General features: G+C 47.6%; 1 protein-coding gene across 1 annotated transcript in view; it reads right to left on the bottom strand.

Annotated features, from left to right (window-relative positions):
• Positions 1 to 13,052: 13,052 nt before the first annotated feature.
• The window catches only part of LOC119434875 (uncharacterized), a gene marked incomplete at its 3' end in the record, with an annotated part of 71,065 nt that continues 61,075 nt past the window's right edge, over positions 13,053 to 23,042 (bottom strand). Inside the window, 4 exon segments of the mRNA XM_037701919.2 lie at positions 13,053 to 13,153; positions 17,140 to 17,292; positions 17,295 to 17,432; positions 18,637 to 18,819. Of these exon segments, the coding sequence (XP_037557847.2) occupies positions 13,053 to 13,153; positions 17,140 to 17,292; positions 17,295 to 17,432; positions 18,637 to 18,819 (575 nt within the window).

The following is a 23,042-nucleotide window of genomic DNA, read 5'->3' on the forward strand; positions in this document are numbered from 1 at the left end:
AGCCTTAAAGTCCCCGTGTCGCCGAAAATCCGGTGCCAGTGTAGGAGTCGGCGTCCGCGGCCGAGAAAATCATCCCGAGCCACCCCGACCACGCAGGCCCTCCCGTGGCACAGAGGCGCTAGTAACTAATTGCATTTCTCAAAGTAAAATGCGCCAGAAAAATCATAATGTACGACTTATCCACAACCTACAGAAGTGATAGCGTCGCATCGTAATTATGTTTCTCGTATATTCATATGAGAAAACATAATTCTCTTAAGAGGAAATTTAAGCACAAACTCCTTTCCAGCATTTCTACCATTCATACAGCGGCGCGCCCCAGTGTTTCCTTGCAAAAAACACCATCCATACGGCGCTGGCCTCCTCGGCTGCCTCACGCGGAGGCGAAGTTGTAGAACACAGAAAGCTGCAGCTGCCGAAAAACCTGACAAGCAGTCAGGGATCTTTGAATGCTATCACGTTCCACCCTTAAAGGCGAAGCTTAAGCTTCCTCCAAATTTTTATTAGCAAAGGGTGCCGGCCAGTGACAACGAGCACACACGAATGAACCCTTTCTGAATGCAGTCCCTAAGCTCTAGAGATACATTTCTCCAAGTGCGCATTCACTGAATGTCTCAGAGCACAACTAACATACAACACACAATAAGATCCATTGCTAATACTGCGAGTTAAATTCGTCATGCGCAATTCTATTATTTAAAACTATAATTATCATCGTCATCATACTCATAATTTTAGATCCGCTGCAGGACAAAGGTTCTCCCAGCGCTCTCCAATTACCCCTGTCATGCGCTAGCTTAATCTTAGTTTCGCTGGCAAATTTCTTAACTTATCACACCGCCTAATTGTTTGCCGTACTCGACTGCGCTTCCATTTCCTTGGCAGTCATTCTGTAACTCTCATACACGCATTTGTTAACTACGGCCGCAGGCCTGGGTTAGCCCGCGCACGATTCCCGATGACCCGCGGACGGCAGTAGTTCTTCCTATGACAGCCGGCCCGCTGGGGGCCATTTTCCGCTAGATGAATCAACGGATCTCACACAGCCCAACTACTTGTGCTCGTTTGCGGTGCTTATGCTGAGCTCAACGTCACGCCGAAACTAGCTTCAGTACACAGAATGCAAATTATGGTAACAGGGGAAGGTGTTCCTTCCCAAATGTATTTCCTGATAATTCTACTCCCTATTTATTTACCGTATTGATCATCACTTTAGATATTTCTTATTCAGCTGTTTTTCTTTGATATTACAATTTCTGTCCATTCCGATGGGTGCAAGCTGGATAGTACAATGTCTTGTACACTGTACAGTCAACCACAAATGTTTGCGGACCACGCGAGCGCGTGCCAGACTGCCTATCCGCGCCACCTAGCGGTATGCCACCTAGCGGCGACAGGGGCGCTCTCCCGGATATGAGCCCTCTTGGTACGCCGCCTGTTAATTTTTTATTCCCGTGCATGACATTGTTAGTTCGTTGTGTTGACGCAGAGCGCTGTCTGCGATAAGACCGCCACATATCTGGCTTGATAGCAGTATCGGAGCAATCACTGCAACCTTTGTCGACTGGTGTGCCAGTGGGTAGATAAGTTTCACGAAGCGCTGCGACGATTTTTTACGCGAAGTTTACTGGCACTTTGGTTGGCAGCATCTTGGTCCAATGAGTGTTGCTGCTTCTGCGTCTTGAGAGAAAGGGTAGGGAGGGTTTCACTGTCATCAAAAATAAAGAAAAGCGGATGCATAGAAAATTTCTTTCACCATAGGCGCATCTTCGCATCAGTCGCTGAAAACGTAGTAGACTTGCTTCAGGCCACGTGGTGATTGCCTATTTGGAAAGATGCCGCTGCGTGTTCCACTTGACGAAAGAAGGCACATTGTGCGTTTATTATAGAGGGAATACCTCAGCGCGAAATCTGCCGCCGAACCAACAGGAGCCGGACTGCCGTGAATAGGATTATTCAAGCTTTCCGCGACGATGACAGATTCACAGATATGGAGCGCAGTGGGCGTCCAAGGGCCACGACTGAGGAAGAGGACTGCCTGATTACGGCCGCCATCGTGGCTGATCCTTTTCAAAGTGCAGAGGATATCCGAGAAGCGCTCTCGCTCACGGTATCGTCTGAGACTGTAAGAAGAAGGCTGAGTGAGCTTGGCCTGCAGTCTTTCGTAGCAGCACAGAAGCCCTGCCTCTCAGACAGCCAGCTACAAGAACGACTCATGTTCGCTACAGCAATGAAAGATTGGACAGCAGAGAAATGGGGCGATGTCATCTTTAGCGACGGGTCAACTTTTTCCACGCGCTGGGACCAACGGAAGCGGGTTTGGGCGTCCACTAAACTGCAGGTGTTTACAGTGTATGGCAGTTAATTCACGAAGCTAATTCTGCATCACAACATGTTTCACGTAAATGAGCTTTTGGACATTACGACATTTTTCTGTAGTGGTATTATGTTGAAAACATTAACGATTGTTTCATAGTACTACTTACTCTGAAGCTAATTAAAAGCTGCCAGTGGGTCTTTCAGTACTATCTAATGATGTTTGCACGTTTTCTATTGCAACTCTATAACAGCATTATAAAGTTCATACGCAAGAGGAATCACAACATTTTTAGACGCGCCGCTGGAACCCAATTGTATGCTATTTCTTGCAGATATCTGCCTAATTACACACAGAGTGTTCTATCCAGTAGACGGTGTTCCGTGAGCGTGTGGGGAGCAATCAGCAAAGATGGCCTTGGTCCCCTTGTGCGTCTGGAAGGGCCCTTCACTGCGTCACGGTACTGCGACGTCATCACTAGACACCTCGTTCCATATGCGCTGGACGGTCCCTTCAGCGACGGCTGCTATTTTTTTTCAACACGACCGCAGCCCGATCCATCAAGCACGTATCGTCCAGTCATTGCTAGAACATGCTGTTTGCCAGCTTGAGTGGCCTCCATGTGGCGCCGACTTGAATCCCATAGAAAATGTCTGGGGCATGTTGAAGAAACGGCTGTCCACACGAGCCAACCGAACGGCCGCACGGCCGATACGCTGTGGCAAGCGATCGCACAAGAATGGGAAAGCCTGCGCGGTCGACCGGAGATTACTGAATCTTTGTACGAGTCGATGCCCACACGCATCAATAAGGTGCTAGAAAACGGCGGACATTTCACTTCCTACAAGATCATTGAGAGACCTATGTTTCATGACACTTCTGTAAATGTCTTGTGAATAAATTCATCCCCTTCAGACACGAATTATGATGCACTGTCTGCAAATGCGTCAAATGCGCATGGCATCATTTCAAGACGCTCACTATTACATTCCAAGAAAGAAGACGAAGCAATGTGCTGTTTTGTGCGAGTTTCAGTAAAAAACATAATTAGCGTATAACTCATTATCTAATTATTCTGAAATGCGTCAGCTTCAATGCTTGCATAAAAAGAATCAACTATTAGGCCCGAAACGCATGCACACTTGCTTTTTCGGTAGTATTCGTGTCGACCGGAGAAAAAAAATACTCTTGACGTTGGTCTTGGAACGCGGCACGTCGAACGATTGTCTAACATGGTAGTGTCTCCAGCAAAGTGATCATCTGCAGCAATACGCAGGACAATGAAGTTAACTGACCGCTAGTTGTCCCATCAGGAAGCGGACACGAATGTGCACACTGAGTTTTAGGTCATTTGAAGAAACACATGGCGTGGGACGCGCCTCTGAAGTTCGAGTCCCCAAACGAGGACGCCGTGTCGCAAGGGTTATAAAAGAGTCATCGCACCCGATTATTTCTTATTTTTCTAAATGTAACCACTATAGCAGCGCGGTGGTTCGGGCTTTGCGAAGCAAAACCTGGGCGCAGGCGATGAAATCCCGGCCGCTACTGTCACTTAGCGATGGGGGAGGAACGGAAAAATTCTGCCTACTGACTAAGCATCTGTGTCCCATGGCTGCCTCACCGCTCACTCACGCACTCACGAAAAAAAAAACAGCGTGGCTACGCGAAAATAGAACTGATAACAGCCGAAGAATACGCTGTCTGATTACTTGTACTGATATTCTGCTCTCAAAATATAAGCAAGTAGCCCTGGCTAACAAAGAGCGCGTCACGTTGAAAGAGATAGGTAGAAATTATTTGCGCACAGTGCGAAAATAGACAGGCCATAGATTTAAGGAGGGATGCGTCTTCAACGTAGCGCTGCTGTCGATCGCTGGTGACGTAGCGGAAGTGTCGCGAAGAGGCTCTTGGCCACGCGCTCGCGTGGTCCGCAAACTTTTGTGGTTGAATGTACGTTGTAGTCAGCGGCTACCATTGAAAGCAGCGTTGTCTCTGTGGCTCTGTTTCTTTCAACGTCCTCGTTCAATCGCGCTTACACATACCGTCATGGCATCGTTCTAAGTCGTAAACGCTAAGGCTTCGTCATTATACGTAAATTTTCTTTCTGAATTAATACGTGTTATGGTTTGTGCCTTGCTTCTGCGCTGTCGGGCACTGTCATCACCGTACATTTCATTTAGATTCATCCCCTGTACTCTGTAAATATTGCGAGGTTCCTAAGTGCCTGTATGCTCAGCGTGTTCTGTACTACAACTGTACATTACATTATTATGTAAATAGTGATTTCTCAAAGCACCTGCCTCAGATCACTTTTGATCACAGTTGAAAACCGCCATAAAGATTTATTTTCTAGGGCTTTATTAGTGGATGTCAGAGACCCCGTGAATGAGGCGCAGACGCCGGACCAAATTCCAAAGCCGACTCATCAGCTTCCGAAAATAATCACAAGATTAAGGATAATTAGTAATGGGCCCTCCGGTGCGCCAGCGAACGCCGGTTGCTGTCCAAAGACCGAGTCAGAGCCCAGAGTTGTCAGCACAACAAAAATATTCTTCACACAAGGCAGTTACACACACACGTGCACACTTATGCTAGACACTTCACAATACAATTCGGATGGATATTCACAAAACACAGGAAAATAACTAATAACGTAAAGTACAAAATGAATATTGACACTAAGTGTCCAATAAAAAACAACGCATATCCACGAAGTGAATGATGAGTGGGCGAAGCACCGGGGATCATTCTGGTAACCATGAGTCCCCCTCCCCCCCGTACACGCGAGAGCGCGGGAAGCGGCGGCAAAACGCCGGAAGCGTTCTCTACCTGAGGTTGGTGGCACCAATGCTCGGTTCAAACGCGACGCCGGCAAGCGGACCCAGAGGCGGCGAGAGCGCGGGAAGCGGCGGCAAACGCCGGAAGCGTTCTCTACCTGAGGTTGATGACGCCGATGCTCGGTTCAAGCGCGAGCTTCGCGAGCCCTGATCTTCGGGTCCGCTTGCCGGCGTTGCCGTTTTGCTGCAGCTTCCCACGCCCTAGACTCTGGATACGCTTGTTGTGTGCGTCGCCGTGCTGCAGAAGCTTTGCGAGCCCTCGACTCCGCTTGCAGTTGAGCCGCCACTCTCGCCTTTTCATCCATAGCGGGCACGCCGTTATCAGAAGCGACCGTTATCATCCATGGCTGAAGAGAGAAAGAGAGCGCGCGTCGGGGAACGAACGCCCTTGTGCACCGCAGCGCCCCTAGCGGACTACATTCAAACCAGAGCTACGGACGAGAGAGAAAGATCGCGCGCGTCGGGAACGAACGCCCTTGTGCACCGCAGCGCCCTTGGCGGACTACATGCAAACCAGAGCTACGGACGAGAGAGAAAGAGAGCGCGCGTCGGGAACGAACGCCCTTGTGCACCGCATCTCCCCCAGCGGTCTCCATGCAATCCAGAGCTACGGGCGACGAGGGACATGTCTCAGCCCAAAGGTACTTCGCCCTAATATTCACCCGTGCTGGTCTTGAGCCGGACGATCTCGGCGTAGCTCGAGGCAAATCTCGAAGAAGGAACTTATTACGCAAATGCCGACGCTCGATGAACTCGTCGACTAGCTAGCCGGGGAATCCCTTTCTTCCGCAGACTGTCAGTCTTCATGTTGCATCTTCTTACCGGAGCGGCCAGATCCTTTCCGTTTGCGCTCGTCTCTTATAAGCCTTCACAGCATTCTTGAATCTTCCTATCGGAGTCGTGCTCCCGTAGCATGGCCAAAGCCTGCGAATCTTCTAGTCCATTCTCGCATCTTCGATCCGCCGCGTCCGCGCGCTTCATCGAGGGGGGAGGGGTGTGACTCACAGTGGGCGCGTGCTCGGGCTGTAGTAATCTCTCTCTCTCTCTCTCCTCTCGACTCGCCGGGTGAGAATGTGTCTCGGCGCGCGCGCTCTCTCTCTCTTGTTATCGTCGCCTTCGCGTTACTTGCACATGCTTCTAGACTGTTTCGCGTCGGCTGTTGAGGCGTATGCGCTCTCCCCCGTTTGTTGAAGCTGCCGCGGGCCGGCCTTTTTCGCTGCTGCTTGTGACACGCGGCGCGCGCTTTGATTACACGCTCTTTTGTGACATTGACCCCAACTTTAAGAATATTATGCAATAATATTCCAAGAAAACACAAGAGAAGTGCACAAAAGCCCACTACGCACGAGTCCGTAAATCCAAGATCATCCACCACAAATCACACATCACTCGATACATCGGCTACAAACACATGAAACACAGGTGCACTTGTACTACACAACAGCACATCTCTCGTGTAACAAGTACCCTTGTACTACACAAAAATACATATATCGCGTAACAAGGCAAACATATGAAATAGAACATGGGCAACCAGTATACAAAACTGACATGGTAGTTTACAGACCTCTAACAAACAGCACTATGTTCATGATGCATGACTAAATAAGAACAGCACACTCATCAAACACTTTGCACCACACACTAATCATCAACGGTTTTAAGTTTTAATTTCCTGTCCTTTGTCTTACGATGATAGTGTTTCGCATGGTTATGAGTCCCGGTCGGTTTATTTTAGGAATCGGGCGTGGAAAGGGGCTGGATAGGCCTTGCATGAGCCTTCGCTCGAGCTCGAAAGACAGCTGCCGCGTTGCTATCGTCAGCAGTTGATGGTTTTCAGCGAGCTTCTTCGATCGTCGAGGGTTGATCTTCGGTGATTCCTTCAAAGGTTTCGGATCGTCCGGGGTTCGAAATTCCTCAACGTTCCTATGATTAAGTCATACAGTGGGCTGTCCTAACAAAGAGCAGTGACATTCTTGCTGTGGTATGGAGTCTCGACCTCAATGTTGGCTTCGGCAAGCTTCTTAGTTGTACCATTGACCAGGTAAACTAAACTGGTTTCGCCTGTGAGCTCTTCGTCTTTGACTAAGTCCCTTCGTACGATCACTGTGCTGCTGCCGTATCCCGCAACACCGCGATTTATTTTTCTGCCATTCTTCCGGCAAGAACAGGCATTCCCTTAACGGGAAATTCTGGGCGTTGTGTCACCACAGCAGTAATGGCCGGAATTATTTTTCCGTCTCGGAGTTCTACGAAATCGGCGTTTGCGTCTTCTACTTGGTGTTTTGGCGGGGCATACACTAAGGATGCCTAGGGAGCTTCTTCCCCTCCGTTGCGGCATGTATTGGTTTGTGCCCCGTTCGCCCACATTTAAAGCATTTGAATTCAATGGGACGCGTAAAATTGCTCTGGCAATTGCTAGCATGGTGGCCCAGTCAGTTACAGAGCTAACACCTCGGAACAGGCTTCTGAGGTTTCTCTTTTCATCGGATGCCGGTCTCTTAGCGTCCTCTGGCCCCTCTTTTTTGATTTTGGAGAGATTGGTGCCTCCCTGTGCTTCTAGAAATTGGTATGCCAATTCCAACATATCTTGAAGCGATTTAGCTTTACTTTCTTTCACATAGACTGACATGCTCGGGTGGCAATTGATGAGGAATTGCTTCTTGATCAGAAGCTCTCTAAGCGCACCATACTCTGTGCAGTCGCTGTAAGTTCGATCCACCTATCAAAATAGTGGCTGAGCCTCGGGCGTGGCCGTCTCGCCATCGGCGGGCTTTCCGGTCCTGAACTTATGTCGGAAGCCTTCTACAGTGAACCTAAATTTCTTTAGTAAAGCGGCTTTCACCCTTCCATAATTACAGGCATCGGTTGGCGTCAGCCTTCCGTACACACTAAGTGCTTCGCCACTCAAACACGTGCTCAACGCAGTAGTCCATTTATCCTCTGGCGAATTCTGGCTTTTAGCAACTGTCTCAAATCTGTGCAAGTAAGCATCCAGGTCATCTTTTCTTTCATCGAATGCCACAAGCAGCTTGCCTGGATTCAGAGGGAAGCTAGTGTCTTCCCTTTCAGTGCTATCGACTATTGCCAGAGCGGCAGGGTCTTTCTGCTGCTGCACATGAAGTCGTTCGAGTTCTAACTCGAGCTGCCTTTGTCTTTCTCTCTCAGCTATTTCAGCTTCTCTTTGTTTTTTTCGCTCCTTCGCCTCCCTTTCTTCTATATGTCCCTCCTTTGCTACTCTTTCTTCTTTCATTTGTCGCTCCTTTGCTTTTTCTTTCTTATTTGGCCCTTTCGGCCGCTAGCTTCTTTCTCTCTCTTTCTAAAGCTTTTTTTCTTTCTGGCTAACCGACTTCCGTAGTTCCGCTCCGGAAAGACCCATCTTCTCACCAAGGGCAACTAATTTCTCGAGATCCAGGATGCGATTGGAAAATCTAGCCGCGTGCAAAAAATACCTGCGTAGATTTCAACTATCGAACTGGTTTCTGCACACAAGTTAGTGAAACGTGGTGCAACATCAAATCGTTTACGATGGCAATGTAAACGGCCCTAGGCTCTTTCTGCGTCTATGCGTCTATTGTGCGTCTATGGACGCACAATTTGCACCAGAAAGGTCCTGTCGCGGACGCCAGAAATATAGTCAAACACCCCGTGAAGGAGGCGCAGACGCCGGACCAAATTCCCAAGCCGAGTTTTCAGCTTCCGAACATAATCGCAGGAAAGCAGGAAAATTAGTAATGGGCCCTCTGATGCACCAGCGAACGCCGGCTGCTGTCGAAAGACAGTCAGAGCCCAGAGTTGTCAATACAAGAAGATATTCTTCACACAAGGAAGTTACAACACACACGTGCACACTTAGGCTAGAACTTGACAATACAATTCAGATGTGAATTCACAAAACACGGGAAAATCCAACACGGGAAAGTCCAACACCTGAAGTACAAAATGAATAGGAACACTAAGTGCCCAATCGTATTCACCCGTGCTGGTCTTGAGCCGGACGATCTCGGCGTATCTCGAGGCAAATCTCGAAGAAGAACTTGTTCCGGAAATGCAGATGCTCGATTAACTCGTCGACTAGCTGGCCGGGAATCCCCTTCTTGCGCAGACGGTCAGTCTTCACGTTACATCTCTTCACCGGAGCGGGTCGATCTCTTCCGATTCGCGCTTGGCTTTTATATAGCCTTCACAGGCATTCTTGAATCTTCCTATCAGAGTCGTGCTCCCGTAGCATGGCCAAAGCCTGGGAATCTTCTAGTTCATTCGCGCATCTGCGACCGCCGCCGTCGGAGCGTCGCCGAGGGGGGCGGGTGGTGACTCACTGTGGGCGCGCGCTCGGACTGTAGTAATCTCTCTCTCTCTGACTGGCCGAGTAAGAAGGTGTTTCGGTACGCGTGCGCTCTCTCTCTGGCTCTTGTTATCGTCGCCTTCGCGTGACTTGCAGGTGCTTATAAACTCTGTTGTTCGCGTCGGCCGTTGAGGCGTATGCGCTCTTCCCTCTGTTGAAGTTGCCGTGGGGCCGGCGTGTTCTTTCGCTGGCTTGCGTGACACGCGGCGCGCGCTTTGATTACGCGCTCTTTTGTGACAGTGGATCAGTCGCGATTAATTTTGCAATTGGGTGAATGGTTGTTAAAATGCCCAGAAAAATTAGCTTAGCGTGCCTTTAGAAATGCTTGTGCGAATTTGTACATATTTTCATGCCTTTTTAAGGAGTAAGATATGTAGTACGGTAATTATTCTCGTTCACAAATCACATACCCGAAAAATAAAGCAATTAGGCTGCATGGATCGATGACAGATAACATAAATTGGAAAAAATGGGGCGACGTTACGAACGGAACGTTGCGCAACGTTTTGAAGTCTCATTTTATTGAAATACGGTATAGACTCGTGTAAGGGCCGCTCTTTCTCGCGCTTTTGACGTCCTCCGGTCCTGACAAGGGACCGGGTCACTTGATTTAATTTTTACACAAGTTACCGGAACTTGCCCGCTTGCCCACAAAGCTCCTTCCTCGATTTTTTTGTTGCGGAGAGCTCTTCTGTTTCAATCACCGACATAAGCACTTGCCGTCGACGTCGAAGTTTCAGCCGGTTGCTTGTTTGCCACGCTCGTCGGCATACGTGACAACCTTGAGTTAAATGTAGCGTCGGACGCTATCAAACGCTGGTTCTCCTCTGCGGACTCCCGGCAGCTGACAGATGAGCCGAACGAGCTGGCTGCGAAAACTAACCGCACCAAGAAAAGATGACGCCGGCGACTTGCACGCTTCCACGGAGGAACACGGAGGAGCTGGCCGTGGCCGGACCCCGGACGTCAGAGGTGAAAACACAGTAGCGGTGCGCGAAAGTACGCTGATGCACGCGCGCGGCCTCAGCAGACCGAACGCGATTGCTTCTGGTTGGAATTTCTTTCTCGAAATATCGGGCTGTCAATTTAGGGCAGTGGTTCATGCACGGGTGCGACAGTCACTCGAGATTATACGGTAAGCGTAAACACCAATTTACACGAGTGACGTTTCTGGGAGTGCTGAAACTTAAATTTGTCACGGATAGAACAGAGCTATAGAAATGACTGAGAGTAGGATGAAACAACACAAACACTTTCTGTTTTGTGCATTGCGGCTTTAATGCGATCGGCATTCTTAGGATACCTTATGCACTCTCCGATGTCTCTCTGCCCGTTGGTCGTCTAATGAACCGTTTTACTAGTATGAGAAATCGAAACACCCAGTCAACTAATTATCAAAAACAATTAACTTCCTAATTACTTACAACGTGGCCATATTGCAATTTACTAATTGGAGCTAGTGAGTTGCAAGACGTATCCACTTGAAATGACCTTCCAGGATCATACCAGTTTGGAGATAATTTTACAAAGTGTGGGACGAAATACATAGGCGTTCCAATAATTTTGTGCTTCAGTGCACAGAAGAGCGTTTTGGTAAAAAAATATGTGGAACAACTACATTTTTACGGCGAGTACTTCTTGCAAACTCACGCGCCACAATTCGTAAATTGCAATATGAGCAGTGAAGTAATTAAGAAGGTAATTAGTGAATTTTTAAAATTCGTCGAATATGCGTTTGATTTCTTGTGCTAGTAATATCCGCCTCAGTGATCTACCCTGCTCAACGACTAGAAATGTGTCACCTACCACAGGCGATTTTTCTAAATTCCGGAAAACTTAAACATCATCACCCCGTATATAGCGTATTTCCACGGAAACAGCGCGAGCACAAATATAACGTGAGGGGGGATTTACGGCATATACGTATATATACAGGGTGATCAAGGTTAAGTAGACACTTTTTTTTTAATTAGACGCTGAGACGTACGTGAAGACCACCCCAACAGTGGCGTTATGTAGCGAGGAGGACACAAAGTGAGACGATAATTATCGCTGTTAGCAGTGCAATAAACAAAATTGAATAATTAACTTTTGACTGGTTGCAGTAAGCAGGCGTGTTTGTATTGAAATGTTAGAGGCAGTCGTGTTTCTAGAGAGTTCCACTTGGCAGAATTCTTCTAGCGTATCCGTGCTTTGAGATATCGAACAGCGAAGTTTAATTGCCGTTCGCATGATTACGTATTTAAGGCAGTGACGACAGCGCAAGATCGCTTTCATGGAGTTTATACTTAAAAAAAAAATCTGGTGCGTTCCGTTGTCTCGCACTTAACATGAACCCCAGATGCGACGTCATATTGTTGCGTTGTTACTAAATAAACTAACCTCTAAAAATATTTGGGTTGAAAAATGCAGTGTACGCAATATTCAAGTAAATTTCTGGATAGGATGAATTTTTTCGTCGCTGCTATGCATTCCTGCTAGATCTTTAGTGTTTTACTGTGAAGTTGTTCATTTTGTATTATACTGTACTAAAGAGTGAATCTGAAGTTGCTTGTGCATTTTTAATCAGTTTCATTGTATATTTGTTATATTCTTTCTGTAATCCTTGTTGTATGCCGTGTACATGGTGGGGGGGGGGGGGGGGGCTCGGGATCACTCACATGCAATTCATTTTTTTGTTTTCGATTTGTGCCCGACGACGCCCGCATTGCAATGATGCATATCAATAGAACTCGAATTCTTCGCCAGCCGTGCTTTTACTGTCAAAGCTATATGGCCAATGTAAGAGCTATGTGGGAGGTTTCACTTACCTTGCGGTACTCTATGGTCACGGATATGCATTTCAGAAACATCCCTCAACGCACATGTCATCGTAGAGTTATTTCTCCTGCAAGCCGATGACGTCTCTTTTTGAACGATCTCACCGATAGACTAAGCATGTGCTCTTATAAAAAAGGGGGAAAAACTGAAGGAATTCCTGTGCATCGAATCGAAAGCCGTGAGAAGTACAGGCCAAACAACAAAGCCGTAAAAGTTCCAATGCTATGTGCTGCGCTATGTATTTTCATTCGTACATAGGGCGTCCCCGTTGTCTCTGCATTTGGACAACACAAGGCCCCCTGCCCCCCCCCCCAAGAAAGGGTAAAAACGACAGAAAAAAGACGTAAGTTGCTGGGTTTGCAACAACTCCGAGTACCAAACAGAATATTGTACTGGACCCTGTCAAAAATCAAAAAAGATGACAATCCTTTTTCACGAAAAACACCTTTTTCGCCGTACAGCAAGAGGACATACCACCGCTGAGTTTGGTGGCAGATTCTTTTGCATTACAAGCGACCGTAGACAAGCCTTGTCACTGTCAACCGCTTCTGACAATCCGCTTCAGACATTTCCAATCAGGGCATATAAGAGAATAGCCGACGCCATCATGACCCTATATGTGGCTTCGGCATCGCGCAATTGTAGATTGAAATTATGGCCAACGGCTTTGTATTCACTCACTGTCTTAAATAGGAATCTTAAATGTTCCTTTCTAGCTCTCACTGACTCATACCTCGAAGTAGTCGACGTTGCTGTTGGCGCACTCCCAGCCTAGCAAATAGGTTCCAACGTCGTCTTGAATTCTTGCCTCATAGGTGACATTTAGGTCGGGGACTGCGTGTGAGGCATAGAAAATAGTCGTTACAGAAAACATTTCTAAGCTTATTTTAAAAGCATGCAGTTAGGCTCCTAGGAAACATATAGGCTCTGAGTTTCTTTTTTTTCTGAAATTCGAGCTCTTTCTTTTGTTCTTTTTTACCTTAATGAGAAATCTTGCAATTACCTACAAAAATTTTTTTTCTCTCAAGTGTATCTATTTTTCCATCACTATAGACCCGTCTGGAAGAATAATTGAATGGCACCATTGGAGACAACAAGAAGGCAGTAGGAAAACAACAACTTAGAGCATGATTCCTTCTCATTTTTGTTTATAAACATTTGCATAGCAGAATTTTTCTGCGGTCAATAATTAATGCATATGCTATCATGGTCACTTGAGCTTTATTTTAGTTTGGTCAGAGGTACGCCCGGCGAATAGAACTCTTTAAACGGACGCAGTAGTATTTCTGAAAGTCCGTCGAACGCACCTGATTAATTAAAAAAAATTGCAGCTAAGATGCCTTGGACGTGCACGCTCAAATCATATTAGTTAGAGGTACGTCAGAAGAGAGTCAATTTTGACTAAAGAACGACCGGCAGACCCCATTTGTTCCGGAAAAAAATATCCGCGGTACGGGTCTCGTTAATCCTTGCAGTGTAAATTTACGGTATAACAGGAATGCCGCCTCACTGGATAAGGCATTCGCACTTATGTCCAAAGGCTTCGTAGAGCAAGACACAGGGGCGCTGAATGTTATTGGGAATAAGTGTCACTGTAAGGGGAACCAGCGAAGGAGTTTGATGATGATGATTTATTGGTATAGCGTTTGAAATGGGGCGGGACAAATCGTCACCTAGCCTGCTTGAGTTACTCAGGTATGCTATCAAGTAGCGCGCCGTCATGGCATGGCACCGATGGCATGCGGCGAACGAGTTCAACGATACCATATAATAGAAACAAAGCGCTGCATGAGTGGAGTTCTGTGTGCGGCGGCTGCTGTGAATCGCCCCCACGCGTCACCCGCGCGCTGCCTCTCGCGATCTCCCGATTGCAACGTGCCGCACGAAATAGATTGTCCGCGCCAGCCAATATATCGCGAAATGAAAACACGTAGAAAGCTGGGCTCAAATTTCACATTAAGAAGTGTCATAATGGTCGGTGATTTTTTTTTCAGCGAGAAGTTAGACCCCGCGAGATGTAGATTGTTCTGCCATGCCTCCACAAGCCGCCATTGTAGGACGTATGGGCTTCTATGGCAGCTTGGCTACCATGCGTACATACACCTTGGCTGCGCTCTTCGCCGCGTCATAGGCATTATGCGAGATAGTGAACTCGGCGCTCCAGCCGATGTTCCTCCGTGGTACATTGAAGTGTAGCCATTCGGCTGCACAAGACCAAATAGAGCAAGGCGCATAATAGGCGTACAGTGGGCCGTGATTATGCCTACGGAGTCTTGACATGGCATTGTGTAAATGAGCCTGCACCCAAATAGGGAATTTCACTTAATTTGGGCCAAACATTAAAATATGCAAATTCTACGTGGCTGGACAGAACCAAGGCAATGTTGTTTGCAGCCACTTATAGATATCCAGATAATTTCTTGCATTCCGCCTAATTAGATATTTACTCTTAATTAATCGACTTCTCAATTGTTATAATTAGATAAATGTATCAATAAGAAAGTTGTAACGCAACATGAAAGCTTTCGATGCAGCTTTCTGTTGCGACTTCTGTTCCTGGCCTATTGATGCAGCTTTCTGTTTCTGTTGAATACGCGCCACATAAAAGCGCTTTTCCGAACGTGAAAGGAGCCCGCGAATACAGGCGAAATTGCCGCCCGACTTGTCACTCGAGGCACTCGAGGCACGACTGGCCGCTCGAGTCCTGCCTGTGTTCGGCATGGCTAGGCTAAACGCGCCACTTGTCATGGCGCGTATATCCGTTCGGTGGGCAGCGGCAACAGCCAAAGCTTGCGCCAACGCCAACTATAACTCTTTGATATAATCGCCACGTGTTCATGAGCCCTAGAAAACTCTACACTTGCCACCAAGGAACGGTGGGAGGAATCCCTCGGAAACGACAAGCATCCCATCCAGCTCCGGCGGTCGAGAAGGCCCACGGCATCGCAACGGGCCTTCGCCTCCCGGTGCCATCGTGGGCGGAGCCACCGACTTGACCTGAGGGAGCCTTCGGCTCCCCCGGGCCACAGGTTCTCTGGACCAAATAAAGCTCTTGTCACCGTCACAGGAACAATATACGACCCATCGTGTGGGTGTAGGGCCTACGGCATTACGCTGCTAACCTCGAAGGCGCGGGACTGAATCCCGGTCGCGGCGGCCGCATTTCGACGCGGGCGAAATGCAAAAACGCCCGTGTACCGTGCATTAGGTGCACGAACACCAGGTGGTAGAATAATTCCGGAGTCCCCCACTACGGCGTGCTTCATACTAATAGCGTGGTTTTGGCGCATAAAACGGAAGAACTATTTTTTTTACCATGCTATACACGAGTTGTCAGATAGCGGAGCACGCGTGTGCGAGAGCACTTGTGCGCGCGCCAGTTTCCTTTACGCCACGGGCATAGGAACGAAACGGGCGAATGTGTACCATTTGATGAACCCTTTCACGAAAGCTTGGCTTCACATAGATACCAATATGTGCGTTGGATCAGCGCAATTTTTCACGTTCCACCCGTTGCGCGGGCTTATTCTAAAATAAATTATGGGTTTTACGTGCCAAAACCAGTTCTGATTATGAGACACGCCGTAGTGAGGACTCCGGAAATTTGGACCACCTAGGGTTCTTCAACGTGCACCTAAATCTAAGTACACGGGTGTTTTCGCATTTCGCCCCCATCGAAATGCGGCCGCCGTGGCCGGGATTCGATCCCGCGACCTCGTCCTCAGCAGCCCAACACCATAGCCACTGAGCAACCACGGCGGGTGGGCTTATTCTCTAGCTTCACCGTTATACCTATATTTTTGAGAACGCACACTAGGCTAGTGCTGGTGGGATGCACTGATTCTGTACTGTTCGTCTCTCGTTCGGCGTATGAAATTGCAATTCAGTGTCTCATCTTCAAAGCTAGGTGAAAAGCATATCTTCCCGCTATAAAAAAGTAAAATGAACATTTACTGGGCTGCCCCTGCCTCTGCTCTTTTATGCTCTTCGCTTTTCCAAAAGGGCATTTATGGCTTATGTATGGAAATTCACTGTCTAACGATTACTTAATGGCACATACTGAACCTCTCTCTTAGACTTCGTGAAAGTGTTTTGTGTAACCCGAAGCGCACCATTAATTACTCACTGCTTTCTTCTTTCTCTTTTTTTCGTTTTACTGGCGCAAGTCATGACCTACGATCCTAATTAAGGAAAAAAATGGAGGACGCTTAAGCTTCGCCTTTAATAGTGGAACGAACCTACCCGGGTGCGCCACTCTAGGAATGGTAGAAATGCTGTTAAAGGGGTTTGTGTGGGAGTAACCTCGTAACAGAATTATGTTTCTCGTATATTAAAATTACAATCCGACGCTATCTTGTCTGTAGGTTGTGGTTAAGTCGTAGTTTACGATTTCCTGAAGGATTTTACTTTGAAAACTCCAATTAGTTCACTAATGCCTCTGTGTCACGTGGAGGGCCTGCGTGGTCGGGATGGTTCGGGATGATTTTTTTTCAGCCGCGGACGCCGTCACCGAGGCCAGATTTTCTGCGACATGGGGCCCTTAACGCTGTCGCTTTAAAATAAGATCTCCTGTTCTCCTGCACCATATCCAGGAGCGGCCGGTGCAGGGGATTGTGCGTCCTCTGCAGAAGACTCGCTCCATTTCTTGTTGTGATCATTACGAGAATGAAAGCGCACCAGCAATAGATAGTTGGCGGCTCGACGAGCACTCGGTGCCAGGGGTGATGCTATCGCTTCGGGTAAACCTAGGGAAGAGGTTTACTCAGGTGTCACACAGAAACACTGACCGGTCTGGGTAGAGAGGCGAACGTAGCACTTACGCTCTTTCCACGTGGTCACCGACGCCGATGCAGCCCGCCCGAACAGCAGTCGTCCGTCCGTACTTATGAACTGTGCGCGCACGTCAATGTTGTAGGTCATGCCAGAATCGAGCCCGCGCACAGTCAGTTCTTCTTTCTTGGTGTAATCTGGACACAGGAGGCAGCGCTCGTCGGACAGTAGCGCACACGGAAGCCGTCGTAGAGGCGTATATCACGTGTCGGGAACCACCAGAGGAGTTCGAACGAGCTGTTACTTGTAGATACGACTCTGATGACAGTGGGCTCTGGTAAGTCTTTGAAGAGTGAAAAGGCGAGAGACAGATAAAAGAATATTGAACACTCTGTTCTGTGCAAACTACAAAGTTAGTTGTTTGCCACCCTTTCCCCAGCATGTCGGGTACGTGCTGTATTAGCGCGGTTTTATATAGTTACATTTGGCGGTACTTGTGTGGCGTTCACCGTCGTCAGTTCCTGTGAAATAAGCTGAAGGGTAGCGGGAGGGAAACAGGCCCATGAGGGTTGTATGTCATTGAACTCCTTTGGCCACATTCCGACAAATCAAAGTCAATAAACTGGCATCGAACAAATGGTGCGATACTGGGTAAGTGGTTCGCACAATGACAGTCAGCGTGTAGGAAGCAGTGACATAACCAGATCGGCTTTCTTTCACAATCATAGACATACCTTTCATGAAAAACGATCGGGCATCATTATAGGAACGTGTCCCCTACTGCTGTTTTTTTGTACGAAACGATATGCCGCGTTTATTATGACAACTGTCAGTGTAAAATGTACTTCGTACGTCTTGCAGCTTTTGCCGCGTATAGTTTAAGTGACATGGAAGAACTAGCATTATGCTATCTTTGTTGTCAGATTCGTGCTACTGGCCATTTCCTCAAAGAGTTGGTTTAGGTCATTGGGCGAAATACTCAGCTTGTCAAGCCATGGAGGACACTGTGGCTTTTCTGTGAGACAGCGACGCTGATGTATAACTCCAAAAATGTGCACCCGATCTTTCTAAGCGAAAGTTTTCTTATAGAGCTTTCCACGGTTTTCTTGGATGAGCGGGGCTACGCGATATGCGCACAGGTGGCGTGACCATTACCGTCAATCCGCCTTTGCCATTCCGTCACAGTCAACGTCACGACAGCTTCATCTCCGTCGCTGTCTTGTCGTTATCACACACGCTCGTATTAATACATTTGGACATCTAAGCTACCCTCTGGCCTCCCTTCCTCCGGTTTTATGAACCTATATAATATAATTTTTTGACCAAGTGTTTTCTCTTTAACTTTTCTTGTCCGTGCCCTTAAGCCAACGCTTTGTAGCTGGGTAGAACACGCTATTTCGAAATTATTTGTCAGAAGTTTCTTTTGCATAGACAAATTTCTTAGCACACATGCATAAATATGCAGCATGCATAATACATTTGCGGATGTATGCTTTTTCGCCATATATAGTTCCACTTGAGGTGTGTTTTAAGATATGCGTGCTTACATTCTGGTGGTGTTCTGAATGTCGTGTTCACTGCAGCGCTACAGTTTTCTCCAAGGCAACCCTCGAGGCTTGCCATATAGTACGCCCAAGGCTTCAGATCGGTAACAAGAACAGTCGGCCTCGAAGACGTCGTGTCGGTGCCTTCAAATTCCCACGAAGAGTAGTAATAAAGTCTTCTTTGCCCTGTAAAGAACCAAACCTGTTTGCAAAAAGTGGCACTTTCGCCCGAAAGGCGAAGCATAAATTGCGATAGCAAATTTACTAGTAGAGAGCTATACGGAGAAAGGATAGTGGTTTTATTGGCTGCATAAATTTGAACACATTCGCTTACTAACTGAAATAACAAGCATGGTGTCAGCGTGCACAAGCAAATATGAATAGATGCCACTCGATGACCGAAGACAACCACTGTCAAAACACTGGCTGAGCAAACGCGTTCCTCGCGCGCTTTCACTCGCGTATACAGCATATGGCGCGCGGCAACGATTTTATCACCGTTGGACTTCATACAGAACCTCACGGCGGTGACGACGATGGCAGAAATTCGCTTGGAGTGTCCATATAATTGCTATCACAATAAAATTGTGATAGACGTGTTGACATTCCAATAATCGGTCAATGTACTATGCCGAATGCGCGAGAATCCACCGCTCAGAGCCTTAGTTCCTTATTACTTTCTTAGCCATATATGCACGATACGGTCTTGCTGTTGTTGTTCTATAGCTGTAGACAAATTTGAAGATAGGTGACATTAGAGTGGGCTACTCCAAGACATATTAAGAAATCTACACTACCCCTCCCCATGTTAGACACCTACACATAACGTAGAGATTCAACCACTCTGGTCCTAATGAAAACGATAAATCTAGAAAAAAAACGGAAAAGAAACGCTACCATGATAGGCATTCCATATATATGCACGTGCGTAGCGTAAGACACGTTAACAACAGACGTGTAAGCGGCGAATTACGTGTAATTAATTACTTGTAATCCATTACACTTTTGGTAATTTTGTTATTAACAATTACTTTCTTTTTGCTCGGTAACACTCACTGAAATTCATTTTTTTCAGTAACCAATTATATGTAACGAGGTACTTTAAGAGGCAAACTTTAAGAGGCGACGCAGCTTTGAGAACCTAAATTCGTCGGCAACTGCAGTAGAACGCCCGAGATCGTGCCACACAGCAGCCTCCTGGATTTTCAGACAGTCAAACTGAGTGTTTGTTTTGTCATCTTAATGCTCCAGCAGATGTTGGCCGGCGAATTGAGCCGGTGCTTTTATGTGTTCATTAGCGGCGACCACTTTGGACGCTATTACTAGGAAATCAAACGCTGTGCTTCATAGGGGACCGAGATGCTGAGTAACCGTGTACATTAGCAAGATCATTATAGGTGAGAACACCACCCTATACCACCATATAACACCATATAACACCATAGAGCACCACCCCCTTCAGAGCGCGCATCAAGCGAGATTTTAGTGTCGCTGCTTGTGTCTTCACAACAAAAACCAGAAAGGATGATCGATTAAATTTTTGAAAAGCAATTGTCAGAGAAGATAAGCAATGTGCGAAGAGCTGCAGAGGACGACCTAAGAGTGCCAGGCCAGCTAGTTCTCTTTTCTGTATCTGTGCAATGTTAATAAGAGTTTAAGAGGGAGTAGTAACGTAAAATAATCGATTTCTTTCGAGAAATTCCTCAGTTACCTTCGTCGGGCCGTAATTAGTAACTGCAATCAATTACATTTTGGAATGAAGTAATTGTAATTGTAATCGGTAACATTTTTCATGTGGCGTGTACAAGTCTGCTTCAGAACACTCTCATAAAATTACCGAACACGGAGTAAGGACATCAGACAGACGTAATTCGATAGCATTCGGTGGATCCTATCGGGCGATGATCTCCCGTCGGACATTCGCGCCGGATGAACGCCTTCGTGCTGATCCGTAATATTGCGCTCTCAGTCTTCGCCGTAGCAGGACTAATAGCTTTGCGTTCTTCGACGGGGCGGTCGAAGAACGCAAGCGAATTGACCTTTTGCAAGCGACGCCTCTACGATGCTCGAGTGACTTCCAAGGATCGGTGCGCTGCTCGGGCCTTTCGCCAACCCGACGTCCTTGCGTGTGTTTCGGTCTGGCGACGCCCAGACTCCGCCCGCTGCAGCTGCCGCCTTCTATTCGCGAATGAGCACCTTCTTGCGCCGCATCGCGGCGACTGTGAACATACTACGCCGCCCACACGTTATACAGCTTTAGCAAGGAGTTGCAACGGAACAGAAAAGTAAGCGATAAAAACAGTTCACACACTTGAAGATAGAATCTAATTAAACGTGAGCAAAGCAACCACACTTCTCATGAGTCGCGTGCACGGAGCCTAATTATCAGCTTCGACGAACAGCGCTAGTCAGAGCTTTCATTTTCGCATGCGACGCGTTTTATTGCGGACGAAACAAATATGGGGCACTGTATTGCAATGCAAGGTCTTGGTGGCTTGGTGGCTGTGCTTCAGAGCAGACCACTAATCCGCTGCATCTCGCCATGCAGGTACACGGTTTCATCACCGGACTTCTTTTGCCCGCAATTCTGGCCTTCCCCCAAGCCACAGCCATCCCAGCAACCTGTCCCAGCACGCCCGGCGCGAGCCCTTTGCCTGCTCCGGCCACGACCGATTCATCGTGTCCAATAGCGCCGCCGCCACACTCTTTGGATCCGAATTCACCATGGAAAGTGCCATCGTCAGCAACATCGTCCCACGTCAGCTATAAAACCGCCCCTGTCTTCCCCCGCGCCCTGTGGCTTGGTGGCTGTGCTTCAGCGCAGACCACTAATCCGCTGCATCTCGCCATGCAGGTACATGGTTTCATCACCGGACTTCTTTTGCCCGCAATTCTGGCCTTCCCCCAAGCCACATCCATCCCAGCAACCTGTCCCGCACGCCCAGCGCGAGCCCTTTGCCTGCTCCTGCCACGAGCGATTCATCGTGTCCAATAGCGCCGCCGGCTTCTTGGCCAATCCCCCGTAGTGGGTAAGCGCCACGGATGAGGATCAAGCAAGCAAGGAAGCGCCACCGCCACCCTCTTTGGATCCGAATTCACCATGGAAAGCTCCATCGTGAGCAACATCGTCTCCCACGTCAGCTATGAAACCGCCGCTGTCTTCACCCGCGCCCTGTGGGCTTGGTGGCTGTACTTCAAGGCAGACCACTAATCTGCTGCATTTGGCCATGCAGGTTAGTGGAACGTATCATTCTTTCGGGAAAAAATCTAGCAACTATTTCTAATACAGCTACCAAGCCCACGGTGCTGCGCTACAATTGTTGTCGGATGTGTTCATGCAATGCAGTCATTGTTGCTTTTGTCGGGTGATATTGAAACGAACCCGGGCCCTCCCGATATTGATGACGTAATGACTGAGTTAGGAAAGCTAGCTGCTGGCCAGTCAAAACTAATTGCCGAAGTACTAGACCTAAAAAGCAAGCTACTGACAACAGACAAAGTCTTATCGGACCTAAGTAAACGCATGACTGATTTAGAAGGGCATTATAAAGCAATTTCATCCCTACGAACCGACCTAGATACCATAAGAACAGATGCCTCTCAAATGGCAGGCCAGATCGCTCGCCTTGCTACAGAGATGGATGATGCCGAGAGCAGGTCACGTCGTAATAATCTAATATTTTATAATATTCCCAATCCTAACTCGAAAGAAACATTTGCAGAATCTGAAAAAATCATCATCCGCCACTGCAATGAACACTTGAACTTCGCCGTTGATCCCAATCACACTGAACGTGCGCATCGCCTTGGACGCCATACAGAAGGCCGTGCTCGGCCACTCATCGTAAAATTTAAACAATTCAGAACTAAAGAATCTCTCCTTTCTAATGGCCCAAAATTTAACGGAAGCAATTTCAGCGTCGGTGAAGATTTCTCTCAGCCCATCAGATTTGCTCGGAAACACCTCATCGCTTTCGCGCCAAATCGAAATCCGCACCCTTTTCTCGGCGGTTCAACACATTGCACATTGGTACCAGACGATACGTGTTTGACCATTCCACAGAATCTGTTAAAGAAATATCGTAGCAATTGCCCAGTCATCAACATGTGCCTTCCCGCCCTCAGCCCACCCCACCATCAAACTTGTTGCTTTCCGCTATCTTTACTAACATACGCAGCTTCATCCCAATACGGGACATTATTTCTAATCTGGTCTCGTCATCTTGCAGTAACATTCCAATATTAACGAAAACTTGGCTTACAGTAGACGTAACGGACAGCAAATTTGACCAGCAAAAATGAGCTACCAAATTTTCAATTGTTTCAAACAATCGCAGGGGCACGAGGGGGGCAGGGGTACTTGTCGCCGTGAGCCAAAATATATCCTGTACATCTGTAAACATTGTGTC

The sequence above is a fragment of the Dermacentor silvarum genome, unplaced genomic scaffold, assembly GCF_013339745.2.
Source record: "Dermacentor silvarum isolate Dsil-2018 unplaced genomic scaffold, BIME_Dsil_1.4 Seq300, whole genome shotgun sequence".
Lineage (NCBI taxonomy): Eukaryota > Metazoa > Arthropoda > Arachnida > Ixodida > Ixodidae > Dermacentor > Dermacentor silvarum.